The 27,271-nt window shown below is 38.2% G+C and overlaps 1 protein-coding gene across 4 annotated transcripts in view; it reads right to left on the bottom strand.

Annotated features, from left to right (window-relative positions):
• NR5A2 (nuclear receptor subfamily 5 group A member 2) overlaps window positions 1-27,271 on the bottom strand; it is an 87,998-nt gene that overhangs the window by 12,806 nt on the left and 47,921 nt on the right. For all 4 annotated transcript variants that reach the window (XM_015636428.3, XM_015636429.3, XM_033516359.1 and 1 more), the window contains 2 exons: window positions 25,163-25,282; window positions 14,482-14,629 (listed from right to left, as the gene is read on the bottom strand). In XM_015636428.3, the coding sequence (XP_015491914.1) occupies window positions 14,482-14,629; window positions 25,163-25,282 (268 nt within the window). The remainder of the gene's footprint in view (window positions 1-14,481; window positions 14,630-25,162; window positions 25,283-27,271) is intronic.

Here is a 27,271-nt window from a genome sequence, read left to right as displayed (position 1 = left end):
AAGCCTCTTGCTCTATTTTCAGACAATGCTTAGTGTGAGGACTAACTGCCTTTTAGTAATTGATTTCTAAAATCTGTTTCTACCCTTTTCTGAGACTTTCCAAGACGTTGTTTTACTAGTTCTATGTGCCAATATTTGCACTAACAGTTTGGAGGTTTTTTTTCACTGAACCAAGTTGCATCAGTGGAAGCTGATTCTAGTTTAGAAAGAACATGAAAGAGACAGTCACCTCTGCCTGTGTAAGACAGAAGTGGAAATCAGTAACAGAACTATTATATATTGTGCTGAAATAACATAAAATGAAATGCTTTCATTTATTTGCCCTCTCCTGAAAGCACTGCAGTAGAAACAAACATATGATGCCCATTATCCAAACATCTGAATTCTACTATTATTAAGAGGTGGACTCTACTTTAGGCAGTTACAGTTATTTTCTGTGTAAATGTGGCTGCAGACAGCTCACAGGACATTGATGGTACACTGAAGCTGGTGTTGTTTCAATCCCCTATCAAATTAGCACTGACAAAAACCCATGCTGGCTTAGATGAAAAGTGCCAACATGTTTGATAATGTTATAAACAGGAGTCTACCAGTCACCAGATCACTACCACACCTGACTGCAGCAGCCCATGAGTTTGTTTAAATGTGCAAAGGAGTACTGCCAGTATTGCCTTCATGGACAATAAACACAACTAGGGGAGATAATTTTCTGCTGCAGTATTTCAGAGCATATTGTTTCTGACATTTGATCTGAGTGGAAGTTGAAAATTTCACTTTTTACTGTCCCAGATATCTGAGCTTAGTTGTGGAAATGGTTTGGAAAATGGGATGACAGAAGCCCAAATAGGAACAACTGCAACTACACTGCAAGTGTCAATGCTGCCTGTAGGAAACACTGGAGAGGCACTCAAAGAGCCTTTTGATTATTTTTCAAAAAATTTGGATGTGTTCTTCCATCCTTATTCCTTAAACTTTTAAACATACAGATATGAAATCTAAAGAAAAGCCCACCTGAAAGTCCCTCTGGCAACACAACATGGTTGCTCATAAATCAGACAGGGTAGGGAAGTAAGAAATAGAGCAAATACTCTTGCACCTGCATTTCAAACATGCAGCTCTTAGGAGAGAGTTTTATTTTTCAGCTACTTCTGAGTTCCTGGTCAGAAAGAACTGGACACTCTTAGTAAGGTACTGCCTTGGCTCATTTTTAACATTGCTCAGTCAATTGCTCAATTCAGTAAGGAACAGCAGCAGAAAAACTCCAGATTTCTGCTCATTGCTCAGCTCAGACTGAAATCTTTTGGTCAGGTAGGGATGAGATGTTTCCACAAACAGCATAGTCACAAGGCTCAACAGGAGGAGCATGAATTATGGGGCTCCAGATCCCCACTAGCCAAGAAATTGTGCTTTCCTGTAGCCTTGGAGCCATGGCAGATGCTGGAAGATGCATTTGGCAGGATACAATTAATGTGCACACACATGTGCATCCTCATGCTTTAGTTTCATGGAAATCCTCAGGCTTTCAAATCGAAGGTATTGAGCATCAACCACTACATTTACAGCTGTAAATCAGTCTCAGAATGCCAAAGTTACCACTAACCCCTGGAGTAGAGCTGCTCACTCACCTGCAGGGACTCCTGCCCATTTGCTGGGGAAATGACATGAAATGCTAAATGGCTTGAGCTCCTTCAAGACAATGCACTCACATGCTTACTGTTCTTTCCTATCGTCATTTACATGAATTGTTTGGAAGTTAATTTATTCCCAGAGGCAGACAAATATTTTTAAACCAAAAATTACACTATTTTTTCCAAACCCTGTGTTGAAAACCAACTCAGTGCTTTTCCTAGTGCACAGCCTTAGGAGTACCTCTGAGTGTGTCGTAACACCATGCTGCCTCTTTCAGCTCTATCCTATTTGTGTTTAACACAGAGATTATTGGTCTCTTCACCAGTCAGATTGCTTTGACTAATAAGATAGACTAGTTCAACAAAGATAAATGCAGTTCTTGACACTTCTGTCCAACCAAGTTAAGCACAGCCCAGCAATTTATTTTGGTATTAATTTCCTCTGTCAGCCTTGTATTAAAAAATACACAGATAACAGTACAGAAAGTACAAATCAAGCCTGACACTTTGGGGGAAAAAAAATCACTTACTGGAAAACTTGACATAGAATCCAGTGGTGTCAAAAATCTTAAATATCTGTTTTTTTCAATTCAGACATCCTTCATTTAGACCAAAATAACAGACATCTCTAGTGTATCTTACTGCTGGTGACTATTTAAGAGTTAGGTGCTCTCAGAGCATGGTACTCTTTATGTGCACAGTAAAGAAAGTTCACTATTGATTTTCCTGTAGCTGCTTGTAACTATTATAGTTGATACATCAATAGAAAAGGAAAGCACAATGTTTCACAGGAGGCAGAAAATCAGAGAATGCATGATGCTGTGACAGTAAATCATGGCATAATCTCAAGAATTGATAGATGGTTACTGCTAACTTGAAACCCATGGCATTCTCTGAAAAGACTAACCTATAATTGTCCAATATGTTCTAACAGACTGACTGCCCATAATAGTGGTAAAGGACACAACACAATGTTTCATCTCCAGAATAATGGTTTCCACAAACGGGGTTGTTGTGGTGGAATCAGTTTTGTGTGTTACCACAAAGGAGGGAGAAAGAGTGCTGGGAATGCCATTTAGACAAATAGTTACAGGTTGTCAGAAAAAAATTTTTTTTATTTTATTTTTTTTTTCAGAAAAGAGCACAGAAGAGTTTTGTTTAAAAAATAAAAGAGGAAGAGAAGTTGTCATTAATTTTTAACTTGCAAAAGTCTGCAGTTAGTTGAAAAGAAAATGCAAAAGAGCTGATTATTCTTGAGATCAAAATGTTGGAGGTGTTTTATCAAGAAAGGCAAATGCAGTGAAAATACATTTACTGTAAGTGTTTCCAGTTCCACAGCATCCTGTGGAACTGGAGGGAGCCAAAGGCATGTAAGTAATGAAAGTGTCTGCTTCTCTCTGCTGCATTTTTGAGGAGCACAACAAACTCTGGATTTTACAGTATGTCTAGTGAATATTTAACAGGAAAGTTCTTAATTGCTTTGTTCCTTCTTTACTCCCTGGCCCATCTCTGGTAGCTTCATCTATGGTTTTAATTAATTGTGAGGGTCTTTTTTTCCTGTCTCAAAGTGAGGAAGTACTGCTGGTAAGAAGCTGGAGCACAGTGTGCAGTCTGGATGACAATGCTCCTACAGTAACCTCTCACAATGTTCTTCTCTGGAAGATATTTCCATTTTGCAGCATTGTTTTCCAGCACTTCTTTAGGGCATATAAGTTTGATATCTGCCGTTTTCAACTTTGCTTGTGACTCCATTCTCTAAAGATAAATGTGTCCCGGACATGATAGTTCTAGACAAGAGGAAAGGACTTTCTCAAGCTACCACACAAGACTCTTAAACTGCCCTTAGGATGTAAATGAAATGACCCTTAGGTGTAAATTAAATTTTTGCAAGCCACATGGACTATTTTGGGGTTTACTCTTTCAGTCTGGCCCATGCTAAATGGCTCTGCACAGGATCAGGGCAATACTAGGGACTCCTGCTCTGAAGGGTTCATCCAGTCTTGGTAGCAACATTGCCAGAATCCAAGGAATTGCAGTTTTCATCCCCCACCCCTTTGCTGCCAGCAGAAATAATCTGGGACATACTCCAAGCCATGAGCTTAGGAAAGAGCGTTTCTGCACAGTCCCCTTCTGTCTCCTAATTCAAGATTCCAGCTGTGTTCAAGGCTGGGCCATAAAGTTTGTTTCTGATTTTTTCTTCATTGTTTCATTACTGTTTGCTTCTGTTTCCTCCCTTTCCACTTCTGGCTTGGCTTTGATCACAGTTCCATGGTTTCTCTTTCCTTCCTGGCCTTTTCCCCCTATTTTCTTGACTCCTATCTCGAGCTCTCCAGTCTCTCTCTGTTCCTCTGATCCACCCAACTGCTGCTCCTTGTTTTTATCAATTACTCCTGGTTCCTGATCTGCCCAGATATCCTCTTCTCTGCCACTCTTCTCTCATCCTTCTTGCAATCCCTTTTTTCACCTGTGATTTCTTTTCATCATTCCTTTACAGCATTTCCCCTCTCTATTTTAATTCCCGTGTTCCTTTAGAGTATTTCACCTCTCTGTTTTAATTCCCTTGGAGACAGATATTGCTTTTGTTTCTTATTTAGTGCTCGATCTTGAACAAGCAGCAAAGGGGTATGAAAAAGAGGGAAATTTGCTATAGTCTACAGTGCATCTCCAGTAAATGGCCAACATTATCCATGTATAAACTTTCAGGCAAGAGCCTCTGCAATGTGTTCTTTTACTAGAAATACATGAGGCTGTTTTCAGTCTGTATATTCTGGTTTTAAAAGTACTTAGTACGTTGTCTGTTACCACTGCAAAGTTAATCTCATTCAGTGAAACATTTAAGAATATGTTCAAATTAAGACTATAGGGTGGTATTAGTGGCTCCAAGATTAAGGATATTCATTCACTTATCTGTATTTTAATATATAACCATTTATCCCCATGTTATGTCAAGTGCTTGACTAGCGAAAGTAGTTACTGTTAAAGATTTCTGCCAACAGCAGCTGAAAAGATTCCTTGTAATACTGTATTTCCTTTGTTACCTATATAATACATTTATACTGTTAAACTTGGAACTCTACGTCTGAAAATGGCAAGGAATCGTAAAAGTATTGCAAAAGTAGAGACACCAATAAATGTGAGTTATTTACAGGTAATTTTTTGCCCTTACAGGAGGTGTTTAAAAGCCATCCTTACTAGTATTCTATAAACATAATAGGGAAAATGTGCAGAGCACACTGATTGGGTTATTCTGAAATCCCCACTGTCTCCACACAAAGGCAACAGTACAGAATACAAATATTGCTTGATACCCATGTTTCTAATTACTTGCAAGATTTGTATCTAACAAATATATGACCTAATTTTCTCTCAAGCATCTAATCCTATTGTTATTTCAAAACCTTGTTAAATATGCATTTTAGAAAAAAAGGACATGAAAAGGAAAAGTACTTGCTGAAGATGGTTAATCTTTTTTCCATGGCTTGCAGCTGTCAGACAAGCAGACAACATAACCAAGTAATGAACAGACTGAATCAAATTCATGCCTCGAATAATGCCATTGTACTCAACAGTTACATGAGGTATGAATTTGCAGCATTCATTGCATTTAATGAAATAAAATCAGGACAAATCAACAGCAATTATTAACTCTCCTCTATAATTTAGTGTAGTTTATTCAAAAAACTCAATCAGCCATGAAACAGAAGGCTTTCTCTGGGATTCCTGGAAGAATTTTATCCTACATGCACGGCTGAGATGAATGATTAAAATTTTATTTGGTAACAAATATTGGTTTAATGCTGAATTGTTCCTCATAACCCCAGCATTTGTATTTTATTCTTTTTCTATTATGTGTTTTTTTTCCAATACCATTGATTGTAGATTTCATTAAGACAGATACCTGGAAGACAGATACTGTCCTACTTTCTTTCATACTGCCTGCACTTTTGTGCCATCTGAATAGGAGGGTGGACTAAAACCTGTCAGCTCATTGAAATAGTGTTCTCAAGAGCAAAACATTGTTTATCAAAGTCATCACTCTATATATCATTTAGCACCTATAAGAAATTTAAGGACTGATTATTAATTGTTTGGCTTTGCTATGGGTTTTGACAGGTAAGTGAAATGAATATGTCTTTGTTTTTGTTTTTCCATAAAGAAATAAAAGCCAGGGCAAAAAACCACTACTTTTTCCTGCATGTACTAAGTACACTTCTAAAATAATTCCTCAAAAGATGAGTTGTCAAATTTTTTTGCGAAGTTTTAGACCCTGAAAATGCAGCAAGGAACTACTTTCATGCTAAATGATTTATAAAGGAAAGGATCAAATTGTCTCAAAATTTAATAAAGATATTTTAAGTCAGATTCCTTTTTAAATGGTGTTTTTTATAAAATCTGTACAGATTTCAATGTTCCAATCTGCTTCTACTCTAAAAAGTATCTTCAATACTCTGGATTTCACCACTATTTACAGAGATAAATAACTATTGCTTTTGTTTACCAGATTGCATAGTTGAGATATTATTTTAGAGACTTCAAAGTAATGGAGTGAGAAGCAGAATTATAGACAAAAGGGTTGATTTCTCTGCTGAGCAATGCTGCATCCATCAAAGGAGAACGTCCCTCATGAGGTTATTCTGAAATGAGGTTTTGTCCATATTCATTTGCTTTACTTTCCCAGAGGGTTAAAGTAGAAAAGTGAAATAGTTCTTCTAGCGGCAGAATGGAGTAGCCTGGCTGCTTTGCCTATGATCCATAGAGGAGTTAAATGTTCCAGGGGCAGACTGGCTGTTTAACTGTTCTGCTGGCCCTCATCATCCCTAGGAAGAAAAGGGATCCCTGGTTTCCAGGCACTGTGGAACACACAGCAGTGGGAGACTGTGCAAGATCACTGGTAACTGTTCACATTAAAAGTTATCAAATTTGGATTTTTCAAATGCAGAAGTATCTGTAAAACCTGAAATTAGAAGTCATGATAAATTTCAGCTTCTTGACTATGAAGTTACTTCTTTCAGTCTTCTGGTCACTGCAAGCCATAAGTTTCCATCCAGCAGCTGAGCATCAAGTCTGTACCTTTTGACTGAGCTCTAGTATAATAATTTAGAGAAGCACCATCTTGACTTAAGATTTAAAGAAGCAGAGCTTTCATTATATCCAGAGATGAGATCTTCCAAAAGACAGTGGTCCTCACCTTTAAATTTGTGTGTTTCTAATGCAGTTTATCCCGAACTGAGCTAATCCTGCAAATGTATTCTCACTGACTTCCATGGGACATGCACAGGGGATGTGTTTAGTTGATTAAATTTTTACCAGATACCACATTGCTTCAGCAGACAACATCTCAGTGACCACAGCACCCTTTGGCAGTGGTAAATGGTGCTGACAAATTATCCTTCCTATCTCATTGCTTCCCTGTCTTGGCAACTTTCCTTTCTCTGCTACATTCACTTTCTAGGCCTTGTGGCTGTTCCTGCCTTACCTGTCATCAGTCATTCAGTGTCACAAGGTCATCTCCTGCTCTGCACTTGCCTGGAATTCCATCTTCATTTTCCACCCACCACCTTTCCAGACCAAGTCCTTTTCCTGTTCTCCTTTCTGCCTCTCATGCTTAATATGCCAGATCTATTTATCCACCTTCTTCATTCCCTTTCAAAAGTTTTTGTAGTGGGATCTGAGGGAAGCCTGGGCTGGGTGTGCTGGGACTGTGTCCGTGATCCCTGTGCTGTCTGCCAGTCGATGCTTGCTTATCAGCACACATGCAGATTGCGTACTCTAAAGGAGCATTTAAAAATGTCACCTGCCATTAAGGATTCCTCACCATAAAATTAGGAAATATTCCTATTGATAAGTTTGTCACTGTGAAAAGATCATCCTAGCTAAATGTCTCATTACCCATTTTTGGGTTCACTCCCAGGAACTCCACATATGAGATAGTCATTTGAAAAAGTCTATTTGAAATAGACTGCAAAAACCAATGAAGACTCCAAGGGAACAATTTTTTTTTTTGTCAGAAATTGGTATGTGGAAAAAGGTACTTAAATTAATCTTGATTTTATCTATTAGTTAGCTGTCAGCTAATAATAAATTATATTTAGTTCCTCCCTTGTTATAAATACATATTGATTAGTTTTAAACTCTGAACTTCAGAATGAGTTATTCCTGGTTCACTGCTAAACTGCTCTCTTCACTAAGAAAAATATCCCCAACACCTATTATATTGCACTTAATTAAGACAAGCATCAGCTTTATGTACCTTTATTTGCTTCTGCCAAGTCTCTCTGGTATAAATATTGAGCAGTTGCATATCTTGAATACTAATCAATCCTTCCTGAATTCCAAATGATTACATAAAGTTTGGGAAGTATTTTTTTGCTAGTATTAGCCTCCAGTGCATACTCTGGTTGGACATTAGGGTTGAGACAGCCTGAATTGGACAGGTATACAGTAAGTATGTTTCTAAATTCAGATGTAATGTGGGGGAGCCTGAAAGCTGTGCCAGCGTGCCCTCCAAAACCCCTCGACTGCTGGTTTACTGGTGTTTCCCAAGTGCAATTGTACAGGCACTGGGAAACAGAATGGATGAATCTAAGAAAACTGCCAATGGTTAAAATAAAATCACCTGTTATGGCAGCCCAACTAAACACATGTATTATAAATAACACACATATAAAAAGACCTATAAAAATAGTTGTGTATTTACAAACTCCCAAAAGTAAAAACAGCAAGAATGACCACTTTGAAGAAGGCATTAAACCCTAAGTACTGTTTGTCTCTGTGAGTGAGGAGTGAACTTATTTGTAATGACAACTCCATGCCTGGTTAAGTTCTCCATTAGTTACTTGCACTGGCTTGCCAAGGAAGACTGTCATGTAATACTTCTCACTTCAAATTCTCAGAACCTACTTCATCTTTATCTGCAATCAACATCTACATGCAAAATTTGCTCTGTTATATCTTTATATCTGTAGTACACTTAGTTATCTATAATCCAGCATGAATTGATTCCTATCTAATTTTCTGGTCTTCTTTCGTCTTTTCCTTTTGGTTTGACAAAACCTCCTGCCTCACTAATTCCTTCATTTCATTCTCCTATTATATTTGTTTGTGTGCTCTTAACTATCATAATTAGTACAAAATTTAGCCAATATTCCCTGTTATATTACCTCCAGCTGATCCTTGTACTCTTCTTTTCCTGTCTACATACGTATCATACGTATGATATTAAACCTTCAACAAAAGTTTTGGAAGTGGAAGTATTGACAGCCTCATTGCTGCTCCATTTAAAAAATCTTTTCTGTGTATTTAGACTGCAAGCTCCCTGAGGCAGAGATTCCGCTGGTCTGTAAATCTAATAGAACAATGACTAGAACAATGATGTTACATAAAGTACATTAAAAAGTCCAATAGCTATTTTTTCAGGTTGGTGTGTAGCTGCATCGATGTGAGTTACTGCACCAGGTGAAACAGAGCACAGGCAGGCTTTGTGCTCCTGCTCCCTGAGTGCATGTTTGAATGGAACACCTTCGAGTCTTGTGAGTGCTGGGGGCAGAATCTGCCTTGAATGTGCTTCCCTTCAGCCTTTTTCATCTGCATTAGGATCTTAACAGGCACATTTATTTTTCATATGTGCAAATGGTGGGGCCTAGGACTTCAAATACCTCCTCCCATCTCAGTTCTGACACCTTACGGAGATTAAAAGCAAGGAAAGATTCCTTTCCTAATATCCCTCTTAACTTGCTAGTATTCCTCTCATTTTAACAGAAATGAGAATGGAGTGTTGCAGAACTAGATGAATTTCTGCTTAAGTAAGACTGTGGTTTGTTCAAAAACCGAGTTCTTTTTTGCTAGGGTTTTATTCTGTTGCTTAAGCAAGAGCCCATTGTTTGATGTCCACTACGATTTAATGTTTATTATTTTTGCTGGACCCTCTTTTCTCACATTACGTGGGATGTGAGATCAATAGAGGCTCTGCAATTATTTGTCAGTTGCATTGATAAGCCTTCATTTCCCAGATGAAGTACATTTTTCTGTGTCCTGACAGTGATAAGGGAGCAGTACCACTCAGCTGCTGCCTAGTCCAGCATTTAGCTCCACAGCTGGAAAAGTGCCTGGACATGGGTCAAATGATGTCTAACTTTTTCCTACTGGCATTTCACTTTACAAACTGCTGTGATGGGAGTTTGAAAAATCATCCCTGCTGAGTTCACTTAATAAAAACTAGCAGGACAAATGGGAAATTTTTGTAAAGAGAAAAAAAGGGCTGATTTCAGGTGAAATGACCAGTCCATAAAGCTACTGGATGGTGAAAGGAAGATGACAGAAAATATCTCATTTGAGGCACTCATTTGGTTCTTCAAGCATCATTTAAATTTAGCAATTTATCAAATTTAATTGATGAAAATTTCTTTTGAATTTTGTTTTGTGATAAGAAGTGAATTTTGACTCCAGTAAAAAAATAAAATTCTCTTGGCTTTAGTGAGGTCAAAATTGCATCTCCCAGTGGAGCATATGAATCTATTTCAGCTCCAGAATTAGACAATTCAACAGCATATGTGAGGTGATTTGTTTGGTTTTGTTTATTTGTTTTATTTCTAATTCTGATTTATGACAAGGAGAGAGGAATTTCCAAACTAATGTCAAATGTGGTAGTGAAAATTCAAAGAGCTTGATAAACTGACACATTTGCTTTTTCTATCTGTAATTTTTCTTGATTCAAGCCAGCAGTTATTAAAGACAAATCATTTGTACTTAGTTTTTGGCCTACTTTTTGATAATGTCTACTGCAGCCTGTACTGGTTACATGCTATAGAAAAATTTGCTGTATTTTTACTCTGGGATTAGGGTAAAGAATTCACATTATCCTCAATTTAGCCAGCTTTCAGAAAGTTAGAGAAGTTTATTGTATTTGGTGGTAAATCTGATAAATGGTTGCAGGACAGTGTCATCAGCACCTTTCTCAGATGTTTGCATTCCATGTGTTGGACATGAGCTCATCGAGGAGTGTTAAAAGTAGGTTTAACACTCAAGTCAGTCAAAGATTTCTTTATTCTTTCCCATTTTTTCAATTTGTGCCTGGCCACTAACTTTCCATCAATGGTGTGACTACAGTTGCTGCATTATCATATCCTATCATAACCATATCATATTGGTTCTGCTTCATTGGAGGAAACCTGTCAAATGCAACAAAGAAGTGGAGAAATCCATACTTGCATATCTCTTGAACTGCTCTTTTTTTTTTTTTTTTTTTTTTATTCACCTGTGTTTAGACTGGAAAAAAAAATTGGCTGACATACCTGAGTTAAATTGTGGTTTGACATATGGATTATCTTCATTTCCTAAGGTGGAATTAAGGGGAGAATATCTCTATATGTGAAATCACAGAAACGATGTCCCAGAAAACAGATATGCTTGGGGTTTGCAGATATAATGTAAACATCAGTCAAAGAAGGGTTGGCAAGGGGAACTGCAATGAAAGACTTTTATTTACAAAGGTAAGAACTACCTACCTGTAAAGCCATTTGCTTTTTGCAACTGAGAGAGGGAATTAAAAAATTACGTAGCTCTACATATTTAAATATTTGATAGCACCGAACTAAAGCGCTATCACACTAAAGAGGCTATTTACCAAACTCTTCTGGCTTACTGAATAACAGCTGAGTCAATTGTACCATTATGTAGTTGGCAGCATTGGTCAGAGGGTCCCAGCCAGAGCAGGTGGCCCTGGTGAAAGGACCTGAGCTCCTGTGCATGGGGTCCCACTCACCAAGGTGGGGCCATGCAATCTGACTGCAGGAGGAGTTATGCACTGCCAGCCACAACAGCTACATTTAATATGCATCTGGCTAAGCCTCAGCAGCATCTTCTTTAATGCTGCCAAAAATCAAAAGGATTTTCCTGTATAAATCCTTTGGACCTCCTCATGAGTAGATAACAATTACCTCTTTCATTTAAAATCTAGCAAGCAAAACTGATATAGTTTAATTCTATTTTGAAAAATTATTCTAAGTGCTTTGGGTTTTGAACATGGTTTTACTGGTAGTTTACTAAGATAATCACTTCTGAAATGTTAAGAAAAAAGGCAGAGACCAAATTCTTTGCCCTAAAGGAAATTGCTGTCTTGTGGAGAGACAGACAGGATGGTACAGCCATGAATAACAAGCAGCTTTACAAGGCAGTCTCATATCTATACAGTTATTAAAAAAAAACCCAACTTCTTCTCAATAAATTAATTCTGTGGATTATTAATTTCATACTGCTTTTGAGAGGCTTTGTAGTAGACATTTCTTTTTCAATCAAGCACTAGACTAAAGAACAATAGTAAAAGGTTTTGGCTTGGTTAATATTTATATGAACATCCTCAGAAATGTAAAAAGGCTATGTCTTGCAGCATTTTTTATTCCATTAAACATTACAGGGCCAGGTTGTCAACAGCTGAGGTTTTTGAAATTTCCTTTTTATTAAGTGGTACATTATTGGCATTAGGACCAGTTTTCTGTAAAGATGCCTAAGAGATACAGATATGTGCTAAATGCACCTAGATACTTAGGTACAATAATTGCTCCCAGTTATTTATGTAGAATTGGATGCTTAGCTAGTTCTGACAGCCCTGCTGAATGCCTACCAGCATTGTTAGACACTTCTAAACGTGGCTTGCTCTTAGGCTGTGAGGTGTCTTATTAATTTCAGCTACATGGTTCATTTGTTCTTTTGGGCACAAACTTAAGTGCTTAGATGGAAAGTGCATCTGCGTTTTTCATTTCAATCTTGTTATCGTTCTTGTTAAATATTTGCCTCTGTCCTGTGTGTCAAGTGGTAACATCTTTACATTTTACTCTTTGCAGAGTCAGAGCTCTGACTATTAGTAAGTGGAATTCTGCAGTATGTTAAATAATGAACTAATTGATTTTAAAGGTGTCGGAGCTGTCTTTGCTTCATCACTTTTACGTGCAAGTTATGTGATTACAAGGTTCCTATTAGCAGCAAAACTAGCTCATTTTATAGTAGCATAAATGAGATAAAAACTGGGTAATCTGGCTTGCTGCAAGTCTGCAAGTTAGTCCTGCCAAGTACTTCAGAATTTGAGCACAGTACCTGGCAGAATCAGAAGAGCTAGAGGTGTGAGAATGATTCCTAAATCAGTGCAAAGTACCAGAACAGCTGATGAAAATCATTAAATAAAAAAAAACCACCCTAAATGTGAGAGTTTTTCAAATGCACTTCATTTATTCAGCTAATTTAAAATGTTTCTGAACTGACATGAATTCTCTAAATATTTTATCAGAAGAAAGCTACAGGCTTTATTTGTGCCGCTGTATAATGACTGAAAAACCTACTTATTAGGAATTAGGAAATATGAATTCTTGTTATCCATCAGATTAATTCATAAAACATAATTTCTGCAACAGATGGTTTGCTTTTGCTTCTCTGAATCTAAGATATTGAAGCAATGAAGCCCTGAATACAAAATGTTAATAGTTACCAAGGAAATCCATCATCTCTTCCTAGGATTCAAAATGGACTTACCTCAGAATGATCTGTTCTGTTAGCATCATTCTTATTTCATTCTAATTTGTAAAAGAATTATTTTCTATCTTCTGCATGTTCTGTCCCCTGTACCTCTGAAATATTGGTCTTTTATGTTCCCTGGATTTAAAGGGAGCTTTACCTAAAATCACGCAGGTTCAAATTCTGTAACCTAGGAGGTTACAGTCCCTAGGAAGGACATATTTAAGACTGTAATTGAGATCTGCCGTGTGATCAAAAGTGTCTCTTTTAGTCTACTTGCAATTGTATTACAATAATTTATTTTTAGAATTTTATACCTTTACAGATTTTGTTTAAACTGAAAACGAAAGGAAAGCATTACTAAATGTCACCACTGCTGATATCTCTCATAGTGTCCTTGGCTTCCCTGGTCACTCTCATTGCAGACAAAAACACCTTTTCAGTAAAAGAGGAGATTTTGCTATGGAGATATGGCTGGGTTGACCTTATTTATGTTTTTAAGTCTCTCCTTTCAACTGTCTGCCAGAAAAAAACATTCACTTGGGCAAAGTTCATTTAGACCAGCTTTACAACAAAGTGCAAACCTGAAACAGAGGACAGGCAGAAAAATCTCTCCCCATGAAGTCAATAGGAATCCATCTCCCTAAGATCTTTTTTATTCTTGGCACCAGTGATTTTTCTCAACTGATTTATTGGACGGGACTGGTTTAACTAATTTGTCTTGCATAAGTATCTTTCCCATTCTGTCCTCTCCACTAGTACAAAACAATCTTCCCTTTAAAGGTTATTTCATAGCCAGCTCTGTCTTAAAGCTATTATCATTAACTTGCACTTTAGGAGTTCCTTTTACTTTTAAAAAACTATGAGATACATTCCTGATTTATGGGTTACAGTGTGACAGCCATCATATGTAAAGAAGATTGTTTATACTTACCACAGACACCTTTGAATAAGAGGGAAATTTCAACCATATCCTCACTCCATGTGCTTTACAAAACTGTATTCAATATCATAGAAGAACATGGCAATCTGTATTTTCCACTGTTCTCTAGGATGTCTAATAGAATTTTATCCTTATACTGGAAAATTCAGTATTCACATACCAAAATACAGAAGGTTTATAATTCTCCATTAAATTCCATGGGTTTTAAGAATCATTTCCATGGAAACACACTTATAATACTTATACATAATTTTCCTGCACCTGATAATTAAAAAATTATCGACAGATTACTGTGAACTCCATTAAACATATTTCAAAATTATATGTTTCATGAAAAATCGAAGAAAAGCAAAATATTTTCAACGTTTTTAGAAAAAACAAAAAATATGAAGATTAGAGCGTACCTACCTAAACTAAACAGCACCAGGAATTTGAGACAGACAAATTCTCGTAGGTCAAACTGCAGCGAACGAAGCTTTGCTACCAGTTCTTGTGCATGGCTCATAAGATTATTGAGGGTGGCTCCAGCTTGGGATACTATCACGGAATAATCCACCTGTAAAAGAGAATTGTATTCCTATCTTGGTGTCATGCCCACACTTCAGGATGTTTCAAGCAATAATATACAACCAGGATACTCCTGGATATAGAAATCACTCTTAATTTAATGATATTATCAAGTCAAGATGATTTTATATATAAACCAATTTTAACCCAGTGGTATATATTGGAAACAACATTAAACCATACATCTTAATGGTACATGACATCACTGTGAGTGCTGGTTTGTCTGTATTAGCTTTTTTAGAAGCTTTAAATATGAGAGCTGCTTATAACACTGGGAGTTGTCCACATCTAAATTTGTTTTGTTCATTTGGTGTCTCCTGTTCTCACTGTAATCATATGATCCTGCAAAGAATGACTGATGCAGTGAGCTTTGTGCCTACCCTGGCTGTATTGCTTCAGAGGGACACAACAATATTAATGGGAAACAGTCCTGTGTCCAGAACTTGGCCAGAAACATCTATTCAGGCCCAGAAATGTCGGTGTGTTCCCACAGGAAACAGAGGTATTGTGTGGGTGGTTGCTGCTCTCCTCAGCTACACAAAACCCCTGTATTTGTTGGAGTTGATTGGAACTCACTTGTTCTGATAAATGCTGTCCTGCAGGGGAAGGAGGGTGGCAGGTGTGTGACAGCCCAGGTGCCCTTGCATTGTCCCTAGCAGTGACCGCAGTGCACAGAGCTCCTTCCTTGGGCTAGGGGGCAAGTGGTGCTGCTCTGGGCTCTGCTGGTCATGCTGCCTCTGGTTCTCAGGGCAGGCTGACCTGCCTGGAGCTTTTCTTGTATACAGAGATCCAACAGAAAGCTTGACTTAATACACTTATTAAAAAAGGGAATATTCACAAGCACAGGATACTTAAAGTCTGTCATTGCTGACTCATCCTCGGGTGATTCTTGAATCTTGGGCAACCTCCCCAAGCCTGGCATGCTGAAACTGTTCTGGCTGATGCCACTCCTGTTGGGGGATGTTTCCATGCAGGAGACTGCCCTGGCCCCTGCCACTCTGAAGGTGTCACTTTGTCACAGGATAGTGACCAGTGGGGAAGGGTACAGCCTGTGGGAATGCTGTGATGGGAAGGTGAAGGGAAGGGTGGGCAGGCTCCAGGGTAGGGCAATGGTTTGGTGTGGAGCAGGGTGTAACTGCTCTATCAGAACTGGGGTGACCTGAGCAGCAGCTTCAGCTTCAATGCTCAGCCCACTTTTCATCAGAGTGCTCAATGTCCCCTTCAAGTGCCACTGTCCCATGGAAATGACCTGGTGAGTGTGCTGCTTGCTCCCCAGAGAACCACTCCTGGCCAACTGGCTGAGACCTAAAGGTTTTCTATAAAAAGTAGTTAAAGAATGGAAAGGTGTCACCACAAGAAACAAATCAATACTGCAAAATTTAGTTTTTCTACTCTCTGATCCCTTAAAATCTGTTTCTTTAAAAAAATTGTTAAGGAGCATGTAGTTTAATTTTTTAAAAAATTATTTTATTTGAAAACTATTGAATTGATTTTGCTCAAGTATAAACAGCAGCAGCAAAAAAAAATACTTTTAACCTCCCATGATTTCAGTAAGGAAAGATAGAAAGATGACTAAAAGAAACTAAAATTAACTTTTCATGGTAATGACCTTAATATAACCAATAAATTACTGGCTTTTAATAAGTGATTTCATTTATATGTAGTCTTATTGCTTCCTATCAACTGACTGGAGGCAACTGCACAAGAAAAATGAGGTTACACTTTTTGAATGGAGGTTAAGAATAACAACACTTTGCAGTGTTGGAGCATGGATTATGGATTATGCTGAAGTATCCTGTGAGGTAGGTTTTATTGCTCTTTTACACCTGGGGAAACTTGAAGTAGTGACATTAAATTGCTTACTCAGAGCCAAAGAACCCTGTGGCTAAACTACGATCTGATCTTTGGAAACCCCAGCCTATTCATCTTTCAAAAACTACTTTCTAGTTCCCCTCTTATTTATTACTCTTTCTATAGATGCATTTATGTGTATTTCTTGATGTATATATACTTATATAAATAAAAAGAACAAATAAAGTAACATACCTCAAATAATTTTTACTCAAAGATCAACTTAATTTCTACTTAATTTCCCTTTTGTAATTGTTAAGCGGGAGGGGGAAGCTCAAAATCCCTTACTGAGCTTCCAGTTTGTGGGGAAAATATGCTACTCACTTCATAATAAGAAGTTAAGATGTCTGAATGTCAAGAATATCAGTGGCCTTTGTGCAACGATTATGCCATAATGGAAAAACCCAGTAGATGCCTGGATCTCCCAGCATCCCTCTACTGGAGAGCTCTCAGGCAACCTGCTCCTCTTTCAGGTGCATTTAATATTTGCAGCACCAGCAAATTTGTCTGGGAGGCAAGTCCTCATCTGCCACTCACCAGGAACAGGCTGTATTAAATTTTTATATTTATTGACATTTCATTACCATAATTGACTGCAGTTGGTTCTCTAGTAGAAGGCACAGGGCTGCCTCCTAAGCAGGAGAATTGGTCCCTTGAGTAGGATTTGCAATTAAAAACAACGCAGAATGGATTTTTTTTTTTAATTGTGTAAATATGATGAGTTGAATTTTCAGCTTTAACTAGAGAATAGTAGGTGTGCAGAAGGCTTTTTTCAAGAGTGAGCAAAATTATGAGTCAGTGGAAAGACGATCCCCAAAGGTGTCAATCAGTTTATACAAAAGCAACTGTGCATGAAAAAGCCTCAGTTAATGTCTATTCTGAAAAAGTGGTCACATTAAAGACTACACTGTTCTGGCTGCTTGGTCCTTTATGCAGAAATTGATGCTGAAGTGTGTATTAATTCTTTTGCCTTCCAATTCATGATTAAAAGCACTTTTAAAAGAGAAAGATTAAACCAGCTTGGATTTTGTGCAGAATGCTTAATTGTATAGTCTTAGCATTTACTTTATATTGTACATTTTATTTAATATTGTATATTGATGCAAATGTTCTTGCATCCCAATTAATACTACTACATTTCACATTGATTTTGATGTTGAGGATGTTGTCTGGCATTTTTGAAAACAGCAGCTTTGTCAAAGCTTCCACATAACCTAATTTGGAAGTAAAACAATGGGCTGAAGTTATGGCTGCACAAACAGAAGTGTGAATTCCTCCTGTACCCTGGGCTAAATAAATGCTATGGCTGAAGGCCAAAAATAAAGGGAGCACCTGTGGTTTTTTGTTCTACAAATGTGTTTCATGGTAGTTAAAGATTTTTGAAGACAAGTTCCTGGTTTTACTGGGCTCAGATAGTAACTTTTCTGGTGGAATCAGGTGGTGGCTTCTGATATTAACTCTTCTGTATGCTCACAAAACAGTGTAACACTTAATGGTGGAATTAAGTTTGTTTTTCTTCTAAAATTAAGGAGTGCTTGATTTCTAGAATATGACTATGGTATCATGGGGAAATATTGTGTGGAACTGCACCATCCCTTTCAATGCTTCAGCAAGCTTGAAATAATCTTCAGAATATTATTACAGTGATTTTACTTGTTGATGGCATTGTCAGGTACTGACTATCCCTGAATGCCATTCCTTTCAGCCAGACAGGACCTGAACAAGTAAGGAATAAGGCCCCTGCTGGGGCTCTATTCAGTATGATCTAGCAGACTAAGGCAGTTGAAGTTAATAAAAGATTGATTTTGTACTGGATTTAGTAAATTAGACTACTGTGAGTTTGGGGTCCGAAGGCAGAGGCAGTGGGTGCCCAGGTGCAGCAAAGGGAGCATACTGCTCCTCCTGCTCTATGGGGTGCAACCCTGGCCAGTACCTTTGGCTGCTGGGGGCTGCTCCTCTGGTGCACTCTCCTCAGCTACAAACAGCACTGAAAGCCTGGGCTGGCCCACACTGACCTACCCTGGGTCTCTGAGCCCTGACCCTGCTCAAGTAGATGCTCAGTGGGTGGATGAGTCTCATCTCAGAAGCATGCATTCAGTATATAGCAAAGATGCTCATTTACTATTGCAATCTTTCCACTGTTTCCTAGATACAGATTTCAGTGGAAACTGCAGTGGTTATTAATGGTTATTATAATTTTGAGCTTTTCATGTAATTATTCCATTAAGAAACAACATTTCTGTTACATTTCTGAGCAAATGAATATGGAAAATATTTTGAGGAGGTGCCTACATAGAAAAATTTAGGAGGTTTCAGAATGGACAAAACCCACAGATATGCTTGTATCTGTTGGTTATCGGGTTTGGATATATTAATTAAAATTGTGTTGACTTATGCAGCATAAGATGCTTGTCATTTTAATGTGAGACACAATAATAGAAGATAATGAATTAAGTTGCCAGTGGCCCTTTCCCCTAGGATGATGTTATGGTGCTTGATAATTAACTATAATATGCAAATAGTAACACTCCAAAGTACTGCAGAGTACAATAGAATCCATTTCTTTACCAAAGTATTATAATATACTTTTGTGAGGTTTTTTTATCAGGATGAAATGATATGAAATCACTGCTGAGTTTGATATACAGTAAAGTTCATCAGAAGGCGAAGAATCACTGGAAAAAAATTTGTGAATGTCTGGGTAACATCTCACAAGGCTGTGCTAACTCAACTGCTTCCTCAGGAGCTTTGAACCATGTAAATTCATTCCCCCTTAAGACCCTCTTATTGTACACAAATTTTTGCCCTACCGTTTTAAATCCTTTCCCACCAATGAGTAGTCAAGACTGGATGTGCTCACCTTGGATCCCATCACTATCACTATTCCAACAAGCAGTTGGGACAGACTCATGTGGTGCTTTCTTCAAACTGAGTTTCTGAACATCTTGTCTTTCATTCTGGGCAAGCTTAAAATCAGCTATGGGATTTTACATGAGTTTATGTTGACAGATTAGTTCACTAGCATAGGACTGGTTTGGAGACTAACAGGCTTGAAGAACTGCTGCCAGACTCCGGGCAAATAACTTTTGTTTTCTTTATGGGAGCCATGTGTACAAAACACAAAAGAAATGTGTTTCCCATGAAGACAACAGCGTTAGCTGTTAGGTGTGGGAAATGGAAGAGTTCTGGTGTGGAAGGATTCATGTCAGGTGCTGTCTCCATGAACTTTAACTGGAAACAGGATTTTAGACTTAAAAGCATAGTGCTATGATGGTTTCATGGCAACACAGCAAAGCACATGTGAATTGGGATCAGGTTGTTCACAGGTATGTCTGTAGCTAGTTCAAAGGCTCAAAATATGTAACAAATATTTGGACAAACCTGAATTCAGGACACTTCATGGTTATAACTGAATTTTGATGTGTTTTACCCGTTGAACTGAGCACATCTAGTTCATCCCCAAGGACCAGCCAGCATAATATCTTCATATCTTCATAAGGCATGAGGTCCTTTTAACAACTACCACAACTTTACTGCTTTCCTTTAGGCAGAAACCAAAACCACTAGAGTAAGGAACTGTACAAAGGAGCAAATATTATACTGACTAGTGAAATAATGATTGCTTGACCTCATTTGTATCCACCTTGAATCAATTCCTTTGTTTATTTGCTGATGTAAGGGCTTCTAGATTTGGCCCTCAAATGCCAATACCCCCTTTGTGCCTACCACAACTATGAAGCCTCACTGACTACAACACAAATCTAATGGGGAAAAGATACTTACTAATTTCAAGAAACATAAGAAGTAATAGGTTTCCACTAGATATCCATGAGCTTTCTATACCTATGACTTGTGGATGTCCTTTGCGGTCACTCCTCTAACACTCTTGTACTTTTGTACTCCAGTGATACTTCTGCAAGGGTGATCTTTCTTGACAATACCATCAAGAGCTCATGCTCTTTCTCTGGTGCTGTGCTTTAGAATACAAGTCCAGGTGTAAACATGCAGTTTCATGATGACTTCAACTAAATCAATAGTTTCAAGAATCTAAAAAAAAATCTGTGATTTAGACACATTTTTGGATGGCCTTTTTAGTTGGAAAGGCTTTGGCCAAGCTCAGCAGAGGGAATATTTGGCAACAATGAGTGGAGTGTAAGCATGAACAAAAGGAGCAGATGAGGCTACAAGTCACATGTTGTGTGTGCATTGACTGCTGCAGGAAAATGCGCAGGTAACAATATTCTGTGCAGAGTTTTATCATCTACCTTATGTGTGCTGGCAGTGTATTGCTTGTGTAGAAGATACAAGAGGAAAGTGGTCAGGTTGGCAGAATTAAAATTCTATATTTAGGAATGGTCTGTTAAAATTACGTGCCGCATGGCACGCCTACAAAACTCAGCATGTGGAGAGCATATTGGCAATGATTTACAATTAACCACCACATTGCAAATCACTCCTTAGCTGTTTTCTATTATGAAATTTTGAGACTTGTAAAATGCACTTGTGCTACTTTATTTCCTTTTGAAATGGTAATTGCTACTGCTGAGGGGCAGTACTTAGTGCAGAAAATGAAGTGTGTAGCACAGGGAGGAACTAGCTTCTGAGGAACTGCTGAGGAATTGTAATGATCTGAAAAAAGTGCTTTCTTGAAACACATATTCACAAAAGAGCTTAATTTATGAAACCCCAAATAAATAACAAAATAAAATAAAACACAGTCTCTTTTTGTACAAGGGCCAAAGCTTACTAGTTTGTTGCTGACTGCACTTTTTCCCCATCAACGTGGGAACAGTGGATTGACACTGAGTAATACCCATAAGCCAGTGGCTTGAGAGAAATGCAGATACGGAAATGTGATAGGAGTGCCCTAAAGTAATGGGTTTTGAGCCAGTGTGTTTGAAAATAAGTGTTCTTCTAACTACTAGCCCATTTTAGATACTTAGTACAGAACTGACAGTGGTACTGCCCTGGGGACCTGGATAAATTTTGGCTTTTGTGTCTGAGGAACAGAGGCTGTGCAGTCTAAGTGGAGAGAGAAGGTATGTTCTAATTAAGTGATGGTAAGTTCCCCCTTTACAGCTTCCACCTTGATGGTGATTGTAAAAAGGACTGTGTTTATGAGTAGCTTTTATGGAGGGATATATTAAGGAAAGCGAGGAGTAAGGCTTCTCAGGTCTTAAATTTGCTAACTTGTGACAATAAGCTTGATCTCTCAGGTAATAAAGTTGGCAATCTAGCTCAGGTCCTCAGTTTAAAGTTATTATCTTTGAAAGCCAGATGATTGACTGTAATTTTGCTCATAGTGCTTTGTTGGTAGCAGAAATAAAAACATCTACAGCACTTTTCATCAGAAGTGTCAGAGTGCTTTCCACACCTTAATCAACTAATTTTTTATGAAATGGTGGCATGGTTTTCCCCTGTCTCTTCTGTGGGAACTGAAAGGATCGGGACAGTAATCAGAAAGCATGCAGGAATGATGCACTAGCAAAGAATCATAATGCCCAGGTCTAGAAGTGAGGCTTCCCAGAATTATTTTACAGAGGATACAGGCACAGTCGTAGTTGTCCTATCATAAATACACTTGAACAAATGAGTGCAGCAGTCTGAGTCAATGATGGTCCATTTTGACACTTAGGAAAAGAGATATTGGATCAACTTGTCTATAAAAGTAACTCACTACTGAGAAGGGATGTGCAAAAGCTGTGCACAGCAGCTGAAGCCAGGAATGGCTCAGGATAGGTAATGTAGAAGTACCATCCATGTCCATGTCCACTGCCATGGAGTGATAATGTTAAAAAAGGGTTCAGCTGTAGTTGAAACTTGCAAGGGATGATGAATTGCTAGTCTGAGATAAACCAGGAAAATGTGGGATTGCAGCTGGATTCAGATGGTGATTTTGTGGCAGCAAGCACAGACCAGGCTGAGGTTCTCAGTGCCACCTTTGCTTCAGTCTTTCCTAACAAGATCTCCTGGGCTCTGTGCATTGCATGAGGGCTCAGGAAGGAAGGAGGAGAGTCATGAGCACTGAGTGTAAGCTGGAAAAAAAAAGAGTTCGTAGAACTGTGTAAAAACTTTCTACCCATGGAGATAGTCAGGCAGTGGTACTGGCTGCACACAGATGTTTTGCAGTTTCCATCCTTGGATGTTCTCAAAGCCCAACTGGACAAAGCCCTGAGAAACCTGGTTTGAGCAGGGGATTGAAGTGGTGAATCCTAAAAATTCCTTCCAGCTTGGATTATCCTGTGATTTTAAGATGTGTAGCTCTGGCAATTCTAGATATTTTAAAATTTCTGCTTAGCTCACTCAGCCTTGTCCATCTAAATAAAAGGATTTCTTCAAGGAATGATTTTTACCCATGAAAATAATTTGAAAAGATGCTGGTTTAAAGTAAATACTTTTGATGCAGAAATTGCATACAAGTCATGTAGTGGCACAGCACTGGCAGTGCTGCAACACCTGGACTACCAGCAGCAGCATTTGTGTGAAACGTGTGCCATGCACAGCCCAGAGGGGGCAGGCACCTGTTCCTGGAAGCAATCTGGCTTCTCACTGAGGATCCAGTGGGGCCAGAGCTGAGTGAAACTGGGACAAAATGGGCGTTACAGGGAGATTTCAGAAACAGCAGCCAGAGACTCTGTAATTCAGGTCTAGTGCCTCCCTGTTTCTCAAAGAGAACCTGTGATACATCCATGGGAGTATGTTCTGCAGCTGTTAGGAATTGTGAAATGGGAAAAAGGACTGACTGTAGAGTTCTTGTTGCTGTTGTAGTGACATTACTCCTGCTCTCAGCCTAAGTGCAAAGAGGCAAGTAAGGAAGGTGATGGGAGACTCTGGGGGTGCTTGCACCAACTTCAAAATGACAAATTTTGGCATGGGAAAGGGAAATTGAATTTAAAGGATGTATTAAAACTAGTTTACAAGCATAATCAAAAATGAATGCAGTCATTTAAATGCTGGCAATATAGCCAGGTTTTAACCTAGTTGGAGACTACCTGGAAATGCACAGCTTCCCAGGCCAGCTGCTGATTTGCAAGCAGCACATTTAATAAGCATCCTGCTACCTGTTGTCCAGCAGTGAAGAAACGCTCTGCTTTGCCTTGAGATCATGTACAGCTGGGGTTTTTATTTTCAAGAAAAGATAAAAGTGGTTAATGAGGTAAAAATTATTACTGTAGGAAAATGGGGACAATGGCTAGAATTTAAGGGTAGTTAGATGCCTCTAATGATTTCAGTGGGACTTAGGCACTCAGAACCTTTAAAACAGTGCTAATCACATAACAAAGAAGACACTAATTTAGCAGTTCTCTCAGGAACAGAAACCTGTCAATATACTTATAGCTTTATAAACAAGCATCCTGTGTGGTAAATACAATTATTTCCAGTAAAATTGTCTATCTTGCAGAGCATGAAATGGAAAGGGAATCAGTTGTTTTCTTAATGGTATCAATATAATTCAAGAGTAATGCAACTAAACTAACTTTTGCTAATATAATTAGGAGTACAATGATATCTGAGATAGGTTAGTGACTTTTCATCAAGTGCAGGTGTCAGTTCCATAGCTAGAATTTGAGTTTTCCCAGTTCCTTTCTTGAACAGGTCAATCATTTCTCCCTTCTACTGTAGACATCTTAGAAAACAGAAAAATCAGAATCCTTCTGATTCTTACAAACATTTGCTTTTAGTGTTAAGAAATGGCTGCAGCTTTAAAATTATGGGTAGAGCTGTAAGCAGATTCCAAAACATGCAGACACAAATGGTGTATCACAGGAAAAGGAGCTCTTTCCGTGTGTGTATAAATTGAGACAGTTTGCAGCTACTTAAATGCCAAAGAGCCATCATTTGTTTTCACTTCAAGTCAGAAACATAATGTACAGGCACTCTTTGCTTTTCTTTGATACTCTCACTCTTTTTTTTTCTTTATTTTTATTTTTTTCTGTTAAAAGCAGAATAACAATCTTAGGAACAAGTTCCTTGTTTTACTGTCAAGATTGTTGTGCTTTGGAAAGCATAATGGAGACAACACTTTCTATTTTGTGTTTTCTCACAGTTATCTTAGTATTTACTACTGTAGTATTTACTATAGCTCTTGCATTTTGGGAGATCCATGTATCTGACACATGAAAAAATTACCCCTGGATAGCTGTGCAGAACCTGCACACCCTGAGACAGTACCTGCTTTTATAGCCTATGGACAGAATCATTTTCCTGTGGTTAGATGTCTCAGCTGCCGAGTTTCTCACACGTGTGCATATGTCTCTAAAAGCGAGGTATTTCTGAGGTAGTAATCAGCAGATTCTCTAGATTTCTGTCCCAGACAGTGTTTCTTTTCAGTAAATCACAATTCTGAAAGGAAGAAAAACTGTACTTGCTTAAACCTAAACCATCAGGTTTGGGAGTGCTGTTGTCAGAAACCGCTTTAGCCCCAAGGAAATACTACCTGAGGAAGTATTACTGAAGTATTTGAAAAGCAAAGTGTTTATGATTATATTTGCTTTTTGAGGTTTATCTGTAATCAGCAGACTAGAAATAGAGTGCACAAGTTATTTTACCTACAGTACTTGCGGAGGATCTCTGAGAACACAGGAGTGCTTCTGACCTAGTAAAACTCCTGGTATTTTGAAAATTATTATAAAAACAAGACACAACTATTTCTCTCAGACCACATACTCACTTGTTGCCCAGTAACCAGAAGGATGGACCCTTCTTTCCCATGTACCACTTGCCGGTAAATGTGATCTAGAATTAAGAGTTCGCTCCAGCAGTTCTGAAGCAACTTCATTTGGTCATCAACCTGTAAAGGAAACAAAAACATTGGTGACATCACTCAGGGAGTAAGTCTGACATCACACTAGGGAGGCAGTCCTCCTTCACACAGCTGGCTGACATCAAGAGAAATGCTGTCTAGAATTATTCATGCCCAAAATTGCTGTTTGCAGTTGAATAAACAGAACACTGCTCTGGCCTTTATCTGTAAAATGTATAGAATATTTACTCCTGATTAGATTCTAGGAAAGCTTAACTATGGCATAGTTATGTAAACTTTCTCCTATTCCCCATCTTGGAACCTCAGCTTCTGGAATAATAAGGAATCTCCAGAAGGGTTATTTCTTCAACAGGCCCAAGTCAGAGACAGGTCCCTTGCAAATGAAAATGTGAAGAGAGGTTAAGAAACTCTCTAAAAATGTCTGTGGTGCTATGAAAAGAGAACACTTCCTAATGAACTGAAGCTGAGCAACTTTGGGTGTTATTGGTAGGGCAAGAAAGGCAATTCAGAAGTCAGTGGTGAACAGTGAAACACATCCCTAAGTGGATTTGGGACCAGAAGGAACATACTGGGCACCCAGTACCAGAAACCTCCATGAAGATTTTCTGAAGTTATTTGTGACCTATGTCTTAGAGGACAATGAAATTTATCCCTAAACTGACTAAATGCAACTGAATTGCATTCAGTCTTCTTCACTTAAAGACTGAAAAATAATTAGATTTTCATGGAAATGGAGGGGGGAAAAAATCACAAATTAGTGGAAGGTAGACTATGAAATTAAGTCATGGTAAGCATCAATATCCTCTGAACCTATTCTTACTGAGCGTCCTTATTTCTTTTTAAAATCAATGTCTTTGCCCTGAAAGAGTTGAGAGGTGCATACATTAGCCTTGCTACAGTTCAGAGTCGTAATAGCACCTATGTAGTTGAAAGGACTCTAAGAACCTGCATAGATAGCAAATGCTGAACAGATTAAAATGGCTATAAATGCTATAAATCTCATTTCAATTTCTTTAAAACTAGATTTGGTCATACACAGGAAACCACACTACAAGGAGTAATCCTGCATAAGCTGAATTAGATAATGCAGTAGATGTTTTCAAGTTTTATCAAATATTGATAAATATAAAATATTTATAAAACCTAATGAATTTTAGAACTTTATTCTGTCAGGCTTGTTTTCTAGTTGTGTAGCAGAGAAGGGAGTAACATTTCTTGCTAATAGATTTTTGTAATATCACCTGTGAAAGTTACTTGCTATTGTCTCCCTCTTTCCAGTCACTTGCCACATAGCTCAGACTTTTAACATCTGAAACATTGAAATCTTTGCTTCTTCCTTATGTCTTAACTTCCCTTCACCTTTCAAAGACACAAGAGGCTGTGTGCAGCCATTCATGTTTTCCCTCACAGACACAAAACAAGGCTGATTTGATATTAAAAATCTCTTCCCCTGCCCACAACATGTATTTGATACAAAACTATTTCAACCAAGTGATTTGTTGGTTCAGGAGAGGACAGTAAATCACCACATTGATACACTTGAGCCAGGTTTAAATTAATTCTTTGAAAAAGATATTTGAAATGCACAGATTCTGTTACTCATGCTTTTTACATGAAACTATTCTTTGATCATTTTCTCCTCTGAACTAAAAGGAGTTGAAAAAAATCACAAAAATCAAAGACATCACACTACCATAATAATGTAATCCAAATTACCATTTCACACAAAGCTGTGACAGCTTACATCCAAAGAAAACAAATTTTGCAAGAGTTTAAACCTTCAGCATCCATGTCATAACACCTAATATCTGAATAAGAGGTCAAGCACTGGTCTGTACTATAAATGACTATATATTTCCAGTGTAAGCCAGCTGTCTCAGCCACTGGTTTTTGAAAACAAACCACACTTTACAGGTCTGGTTTTCTGAAGATCCCAACAGGAGTTAGTCCACAATCAAAGCTTACCACCCAAGCTTTATCCTATCATTACCAAGCCTGTGCTGTGGGAACAGTGCA

The sequence above is a fragment of the Parus major genome, chromosome 8 (assembly GCF_001522545.3).
Source record: "Parus major isolate Abel chromosome 8, Parus_major1.1, whole genome shotgun sequence".
Taxonomy (NCBI): domain Eukaryota; kingdom Metazoa; phylum Chordata; class Aves; order Passeriformes; family Paridae; genus Parus; species Parus major.
The sequence above is the reverse complement of the archived record's forward strand: the minus strand, read 5'-3'. Positions and strand labels throughout refer to the sequence as shown.